This window comes from Fundulus heteroclitus, unplaced genomic scaffold (genome assembly GCF_011125445.2).
Source record: "Fundulus heteroclitus isolate FHET01 unplaced genomic scaffold, MU-UCD_Fhet_4.1 scaffold_80, whole genome shotgun sequence".
Classification (NCBI taxonomy): domain Eukaryota; kingdom Metazoa; phylum Chordata; class Actinopteri; order Cyprinodontiformes; family Fundulidae; genus Fundulus; species Fundulus heteroclitus.
The window spans coordinates 121,309-130,437 of record NW_023397252.1 but is presented as its reverse complement, the minus strand read 5'-3'; the positions used below and the strand labels follow the sequence as shown (position 1 = coordinate 130,437).

The 9,129-nt window shown below is 39.6% G+C and overlaps 1 protein-coding gene across 1 annotated transcript; it reads right to left on the bottom strand.

Moving 5' to 3' along the window:
* Nucleotides 1-219: 219 nt before the first annotated feature.
* On the bottom strand, nucleotides 220-2,307 carry LOC118562034. The gene is made up of 4 exons (XM_036134332.1): nucleotides 1,679-2,307; nucleotides 1,367-1,522; nucleotides 654-749; nucleotides 220-519 (listed from the first exon to the last, which is right to left on the bottom strand). Exons 1-4 carry the CDS (start codon nucleotides 2,072-2,074, stop codon nucleotides 220-222), a joined length of 948 nt encoding a protein of 315 aa, XP_035990225.1. The 5' UTR covers nucleotides 2,075-2,307.
* Between the last annotated feature and the right edge of the window lie 6,822 nt (nucleotides 2,308-9,129).

Below are 9,129 nucleotides of genomic sequence, written 5' to 3'. Positions count from 1 at the left end.
ATCAATACTGAAGTGACTTCAGTATTGATCAGTAGTAGCAAACAAAATATTTGTTTTTAGTCTAAATAAAGCTTGTGTCCAGAACAAATAAGGCACATGTCAATAAGTTGGGGAAATCAAAAGAACATACAAATTATAAGGTGGTCTATGTGAAGACTTGCAAAATATCCAAACATAATAAATGAAGACATAAGAGAAATCTTCCCCATGGCAAATTAATCACTGGTTTAACAGCTTGGTCTTGAAGCTCCGGACACGCTGTGAGCAATTGGTGGACATTTCCATGAAAATGTGCTGGATAGTTTCAAAGGTATACCTGCTGTCTTTTGGGAACTCCATGTTGAGGGCATAAAGCAGGCCAAAAAGAAACGCAAGCGCAGTCGGGGTGTCTGGGATGTCGTTGAGGACAATGGTTTCCTCCAACACAACGGCAATATTAATGACTGCGTCATCATCATCAAGCACTGTGAGGACACCGATCTTGATGCCTTTTGTCTGCTCGTCATCTGCATCAGTTGCCTGACAAAACAAAAACACCACTGAAATAATGTCCTGTAGAAAACTAGTCAATAAAGTGTGATGTCTATTTGTGTATGGCCTCTTTGCTATATAACGCATTCCTAAAAACTGAAGGTCTTCCAAGCTGCACTTACCAGGCATCTAGAGAAAAGCTTCTCAGTATTGTCCCGCAGAAATATGGGAAGACCTTCCACAGCTGTCTGTCTGCGATGACTTGTGATGTCAGATGTCTGTTTTGGAAGATAAATAAATACTTTTGTTTAGCTCTGTGAAATACACTCGTGCATGTTCACTTGTGCTTGTACGTTTTCCATTCGTATTCCCATATCTACAATTGCGCATGTAGGCAGATAAAATATTTGCAGGATTTGTTGGTTTGTGTTTCTTTTTATCTTTTAAGGATAAGTTCACTATTTTGCATTTTGAGCCCACTTTCTGGGTTGTCTTGGATGAAATAGAGTGTTTGACGAACCCTCAACGAACACCACTAACTGCTCAGTGAGTTGCACGTCTTTGAAAACCAATGTTTGGGTTGATTTAAGGACAGGTTTGTGAATGCCCGTAGCTAGCCATCCTGAAGCATGATGGCTTCATGGCTAAATCAGCCAAAAGCTCAAGGCTGGACCAAAACTCAAAATTTCTGTGTCAAACACAATAATTCATCAACCGAGAAAGGGGGATCAAAAGGCAACACAGTGAACGTATACTTTAAATATTAATGTATCAAATAGTCAATCAACATGGAACTCTCTCACCAATGTAGCTGATGCAAAATAATTCTTCTTGATTAATGGTTTAAACATTAGTGGACAAACTGAACAAAAGGCCTTGTAGTCAATATAACAACCTGTTTGTCAAGCATTTCCAAAAGGGTTTCCATCTCTCGAAAGGCGCCCTTCCTGGCACGATACAATTTCAGCAGACGAGGGGTGAACATCTCAAGGGCAGTTTTAAATGTTCCCATCAGGTCCTTGGTGGTCACACGAGTGAACTCCTGACAAATCTGAATGAAACAAATGCAATACAAATACAACAAGCTGATTATGTGATTTCATTATTCTAATTAAGACTACAAACTCTCAGCCATGATACTATAATGGAAAAGCCATAACACAAATGTAAACAAATGCACCAAATTCAAGAAAAAAAGATGCCTTACCTGTTCTTTAAGAAATAGACCGGGCCACCTCTCCAGCACTTCTGAGACCATGGGTTCCATCTCTACAATCTCCATTCTCCTAAAGGAGAATGTGATGTCCATCTTCTGGCTGATGAACTCCATGTCCTTGTTTTTCTTCTTCATGGCTTCAACCAGGGAAGACCTCAGGTCTTCCAAGTCATCCTCAGTGTAGCTTTCAGGATGATCTGGGACATGGTTGACCTCACCTCGCTTTGGTTTTTTCAAGGAAAACCTTCTCTCCGGATCATCATCCCCATCGTCATCTCTTCTTCGCCTGTTGACACCATGATCATCCACCACCTCCCTTCTTGTTCTCCTGTTGACACCAACCTCATTACATCCAGCTTGACGTAGTTTTGTTCTGTAGTTCCCCATCTTGTACTTTATGCTGATTGTCCATCCAGCATATCCAGTACCACCACCAGGCTCTTTGAGGCAGGGATGTTTGTTGACAAGTTCAGCAGCAACAGACTCAAACTCATGCTTGTCAGGGTAGGCTTTCACAGTAAATATTTCTTGTGCCAACTTGTCCAGAATCTCTGTTTTCACATCTCTGGTTACATGTAAACTCTTCCCTGATATTTCGAACGTTTCATTCCCCTTGCGGAGTATCAGTTCAACATCATATAAGAATTCTGGTATCGGGAACGGAGTGGGCCACTGTGAAACGTTCCTCCTATATGTCCGCACAACTGAAGATAAGCTGTGGATTGAGTCTGGAGATCCAATGCTGGCTGAGTCAAGGGAAGAGATGGAGGACGACCGAGTTGGTGTTGGAGGTGGTGGTGATGGCAGGTTCTCATTGCTCCACAGAATATGCAAGACAGCCTTTTCTGAAGGTAACTCTGCTATGTCAATCAGGTTGCAAACTGCCTGGCCAAAGTCAGAGTCTTCATACTGTATACAGAATTCACCCACAAGTTCAAGTTTTTGACGCAGTTCATTATACAGTTCCTCTATAGTCTCAGGAGCTTTGGTCAGCCGAATCTTACGGACGAGTTTGGGATTTATGTGGACCAGAAGCAACAAAGCGTGTGAGGACAAAAGAAGAAGATATTTGCACGACTCTTTAAAATGAAACCATATACAATCATGGCCAAAAGTATTGGAAGCGTTGGTTTTTAAGCTTAATTCGCACACTTTTGAAGGTTTTTTGATTAAAAAAAAAAAAAAAAAAAAAAAAAGCTCAATTCAACTGAAACAATTGGTTTCCCCAAATGGTCACAAAATATCACCAAAATACTGCGGTAAGTGAATACTGCACACTCAAGAGTATTGGCACGTTTCACAACAAGTGTCTTTTTTAGACTTTTCATTGTTAAAATCCAGTGCTAAGATTATGGGTAGTCAGACATCAGCTGTGGTAGCACCCCTGAGAAATATAAGCCATATTTTCTATTTGACAAAAATCTCCGGTTTACTCACTATACATCTATGTTGGTTTATATACACAGTATGAGGTTTTATTCAAGTAGAATCGTGGTTATTATCCTTTAGAAATGGGCTTATACTTCTCAGGAATGCTACCACAGCTGACGTCTGACAACACATAACCTTAGCGGTAGATTGTAACAGTGATAAAAGCAGACTTTAAAAGTCTGCTTTTATCACGGCAAAAGACACTGCAAAGACACAATTGAGAGTGCCAATACTTTTGCTGCATTCACTTCCCACAGCATTTTGGTGATATTTTGTGTTGAATTTGAGGCAACCAATTGTTATTTCAGTTCTGTTGAGCTATTGAAAATCTCCTGGTTTGGTTATTCCATAAAAAAACACCTTCAAAAGTTTTACTCGAAAACCAACACATCTGGAGGGGTGCCAATACTTTTGGCCATGACTTGAACACTTAAAAAGTCATCAACACATGATAAAATTATGAAAACATACAAACAAAGGTGCTTACCATTTCAAGTTACTGCAGTAGCCAAGTCCTTGGGGTCACCATCAAAGTTCTAGCAACTTGGTATGCAGCCAATGAGTGGTAATCATTCAAAGTCTCTGGATCCAGAATCTCAAAATCTGAGTAACAGTTATCAATGAGTTGGTAAGACCGATAATGTTCCATGTACCAAGATGATAACCTTGCGGTGACAAAATACACTTTCCACCACTTGTCCACCAATATGTGTAGTATTCTAAAGAATTCTGGCAGTCCACTGCATTCACCTGCAGACACTATCATGTCCCTCACATACTGGGTCCCATACAAATGTACTTCTTTGGCAAGAGACACGTCATCTTCGTTTGGGTACTTCTTTTCTGGTATTGTCCTGAGCTTTTCATCTAAAGATGATATTTTCACTCTATCTACACTACCAACATGCAATTTTGGCTTGAACAACTGCTGTGTGTCAAGAAGATATGCCATGAGCTGTTGATGCTTAGTGGAAAGGGTGAGTAGTACATTCTTAAAACAGTGAGCATCATTGATTGCCTGTTTGAAAAAACTATGCTTAGATTCAAACCTAAATGTCCACAGATCCACTAATGGCCCAAAGCACAGTGTGAGATGCACATAATGATCAATGAAGTGATGCTTTGGTTTCAACTTAAATTCAGGAAAGGTGCCAGTGAGTAACTGTCGATGGTCAGACAATTTATTCCCCAAGAAACATAATGTTCCCTCTGATAATGTAGTAGACACTGAAATCTCCACAATCTCTTTAAGGTCCATTAAAATTTCCCATGACAGCTCTTGCTCAGGTATATAGTTCCTGATCAAAAGATGCAGCAAACGTAAAAGTGCCCAGTTTTCATGTCCGTTACCGTTTACCTTTCCAGATGCCAGGCTCTTTTTTGTAATTGGCTGTGGCTTGTTGACCAAATCAGAGAATTTGTATGGAAACTGTTTTATGCGGTTATTCAGTCCATCAAATGTAATGAAACCTTTTCTAATCAAGTCTTTCAAACACAAACATAACTCCACTGCGACAACACCTTCAAATAGATCATGCAAAAGATCAGGGGGAAATCCAGTAACTGGGTGGAAGAAAGACAACTTACTTAAAGCACAGGATGATTTAACTCCATTTACACATGGCTTAGGCTTATCACTCAACTTGAGTTGTTCTACAAAAGAATTATGCTGTGTCACAGTTCTTAGTGGAAAGTTCCTTGGCTCACAATTTCCAATTTGGTCTCGACTGATGCAACAAAATCTGCAAAAATTTTCGACATTGAAAGCTTCCTGAAAACCTGCTAAGCTATGTGCACCAAGGTTATCAGCACAGACACAGAACACGGTTCCCTTTAAAAATGTATCTAGGGCCTCAATGTACACTCCTGACTTTTCAAGAAATCCAAGATCCTTAATCAAAGGATAAAGAAAGGCATCATACCCAAATTGTCTGACATCGACAGTTTTTCCAAGACAAGCCAGTTGAATTAGGGGGAGAGTAGAGCGAAACTTGCTTGGTAAATTTAACAAAATCCAATAAACAGCTGTAATTTTATGGATTTTTCTTGAAGATCCCAAAGGATTACACAGTTCCAAGTCATCAATGTAAAGTCCTATAGAGATACTTGCATCTTGCACACCCAGAAGATCATTGTCTTTGTAGTACTGTCCGTCTCGAAAAGAGCAAAATTGACCTGGGTTGTCCCTCTGACTAAACACCAACTTCTCCACACAATCTGGCTGTCTCAACAACGTTTCAAGAACCTGGATGATTGAAACATAAACAAATGTTTGTTTATGGGTTCCTTTATATGTATACTCAGTAGGCTGAATTACAGGGAACTTCTCTTTAAAAAAAACATTCCTCCTGTGATCAGTGGCCAATGCACCCTTTCCTTCAGTGCTCACAATTAATGGATGTTTCCAAGACAGCATCATTAATCTTATTGAGAACACTATCATCTAATTCAACGCCATGTTCAGCAAGCACTGCTTTGATACCTTGTTGAGAGTGGGATTTTGAAAGATGTAAAATGTCATTAAACCCCTCAACTATTTTCTGTACAGCACATCTACTAACATGTAATTCAGTTTGCATACATAGAAAAAATCCAGCAGCCCTGTGTTCTAGAGTCTCAGCATCTACATACTCCTCCTTTTCTTGGACACCTGCATTTCCAGAACTACTTGGAAGTGTATCTTCCTCACTACAGATATCTAATGGTTGGTCAGAGGCATCTGTTACAGTGGACACAGGCTCATTTTCTAAGTCTGCTCTTAAACAGGTTCTGATTTCACCATGCTTGTGTTTCCTACTTTTGTGTGAACTAAAAGTCTTTAGATTGTTTGTTTTAAAATTACATCTCAAGAAGGGGCAACACACAGTCTCGTGTCTTTTCAAATGGCGTGCAAGGTGAGTGAAGAAAGACTGCTGTGTGCAGATTTCCCGGAATTCACATAGATTACAAAAAAGGTGAATTTCTCTTGTATTTTGGTTGTCCTACAATGTGATCTAGTCAAATGTGACTTTAAGGCACCAGGTGTTTTAAAAGTACATACACAGTCACTGTAAACACACGGCCAGTAAGCTCCTCTTATGTGCCTGAGTCGATGGTGCCTGAGCAGACGCTCTTGACTGGTGCTAGCAAAGCTGCAGAAGCAACACTTCATAGAAAACCTAGGACAAAAATAAGAGAAGAAAATTACCACGGGGACATACTTCGCAACCGCTAACATTAATTCTTTTGAGTTTCAGAGCTAAACACACAAAGATCGCATGCTAGAAGCTATATCTAGTTAATTACTGTATCAAACGTAGTTATGCATCACAGTTATAGCACGTTAGAGCTAGCTTAAACTACCCTGGTTGCAGCGCATGGTCGCGAGGAAACACACAAACTATAACCCAGGGCAGTCAAACTTTTTTACAGTAGCAGGCCACACACTATCAGGTAGGTGCCCGAATGGGGAGAATTTTGAAAAATAGAGTCTCCGTGATGTATTGTGGAAGCCTTCAAGACAGGTGATTATTTAAACAATAGAGTCAGAGTACATGTTTCAAATTGAATAAAAGGCAAAAAAGAAGTGAATAATTAATTCTTCAAAAACAACCTTTTATTATTATTATTATTATTATTATTAAAACATTATTTTTTCACATGATGTTATCATCATGTTTTAACAAGGTAAGGTAATCTCCATTTGCATAAAATTAGTTGAATTTGAATTACTAGCACCACATAAAACAGATCAGATTAGGTGAGGTCTAGTCATCTTAATATTATTCACAGTTCTGTTCTAAAAACGATCGTAACATTTCTTCACGAACAAAGTCGAATTTTTATGATAAAAATACAGGCACACACGATATATCATCGCAAGGATTCTAGAGACGAACACAAAATGCATCCCTTGAAAAACTTTGATAATTTGCTGCTGTAATATTATATGTAATATAGATTTTTCTGAATAAAAAGCTAACAGATGTGCATAATCAAAAAATATCAGAAATACAATTTTAGAGCATTTAGTGTTGTAAGAAAGCCCACACGGTTTCTGGATAAATACATTACTGTATGAGTTAGAGTCTAACTCTTAGACTGAAAAAAAAAATCCTGGAAACCATTGAATAACTTCCAGAACAAGGTAAACTTTGAATATTCATGTATCAAAAGTGTTCAAATCAAGTTTAAATATGAAATATTGCGTATTTTTACACCGATTATGGTATTCCGCGTTTGAGTGCTGCCTCCGTTTACGATCGGCTATTTCCGACGTGTGACGTCAGTTCAAGAACACCGAGAATGCGTGAAGCGAACTTGCATAGAAACACACATTGTTTACGTTGTACAACCGGTACGGCGAACAAGGATATATGGATGTTTTCCAGTATATTCTTTCACACACCAAATCTGCTGATCCACGTCTACTTTGAGCAAGCGCTTTTTAAATAAATCGCCGAACTAAGTCCACAATAAAATGCCTTCTATGTGCGTAGTTGGTGGCTGTAGTGCAGACCGCGGTGAAGTTGGCTTGACATTGGACATTCAAGCTCCGCGGAGTCAGCGGGATCTAGCTCACGGTTGATCCGGTTGAAGGACTCTGATTTCGGCCAGCGTCTCTCAGCTGCTCCCTTCTCCCATACGTGGTGGGACCATCAACAAATCTGATTTGATTTTTGTTTCCCAAGAGTGCTCCGCTGACTCCGCGGAGCTTCAATGTCCGTGTCAAGCCAACTTCACAGCGGTCTAGTGCAGGCCAGAAAGTAGCGCTACATACTTGGCCGGTGGATCAAAAGGTCCGAAAGAAATGGGATAAATTCGTAAAAGAAACGCGAAAGGACTGGATTGCCGGCAGTGACAAAAGTGTTTTATGCAATTCACATTTCACGAGCGAGGATTTTTAGGGGTACTTACAATGAAGCATGGGCGCTAGCGTTAGCTATAGTCTCCTCAGGTTCACCTTGTTCAAACTCCGTTTCTTCGTATATATATTCGTTATCAGAGTCGCCGATACTTGAGGTGGAGTTTGTAGATGTAGCAGACATTTTTTATTATTTTTTTTTACGTAGAGTAAGAGTTATTAATTAAATTTAATAAATCGGTAGCGAAAGTCATAGTGTTAGCAGCCGGATGCACGGTACTAGTTATGTTTGTGACGTCACATTCCGGAGCAGCCCGATTGAGGAATGTTCGGGCTCTTTCGCTTATACAGCAAGTTCTATCGAAATTACTCCCAAACGGCGCACATAATTCACATATAATTACAAGAGACCACAACAAATAAATCAGCCGTACCTCGGATAAAAACTTTGGATTTAATGTTGTTCATAACACCCGTAATTTTGTAAACGAATCTGCCAAACAACAGTTTTTCCCCACAAGAGGTATATTAAAACGTTTTGATATCATTAATTTAAGAACAAGTAAATTCATTGGTCACGGCGGCAAGAGCTGCTATAGACGGCGATTTGCCGCCGTTGACCGGCTACTTTTGACTGCCCTGATAACCACCGCCGGTGTTTCGTTTTCAAGTCAATGAGCAAAGCAGACGTGCATAAAGCAACTCCATCATTCATCAAGTATAACAAACATAACAGCATCACACATTTTGCAATTAATATGTGGACAATAATTATATTGAGCTCAGCTGTTCAGAATAAGCTAACCGATTAGCTAGTGTGGGCATTTGTATTGGCATAAACGCATCGACTGGTTATGATTTATCGATTTTGTCTCCCGCAATGGAATCTAATATAAATATAAAAGGCATATAGAAAAGTATGATTAACTTACCCGTTAGAAGGAACATTAGTCTTCTCTTCGACGAGTCGTCAGGGAAAGTTACCGCCAGCAAAGTGAAAAGATGGCGCATGCAAACTTTCGAAGGGAGCTCCTGGGAAAATCCATGGAAACCCCGTTGCAGCCGGTTGCCATGACAAATTTGAAATGAGCATGCGCAGATAAGTTGACCTCGCTCTGACTGGGTGTCAACTACAACTTCAAACTAAAATCAACTTAATTTATAGAAT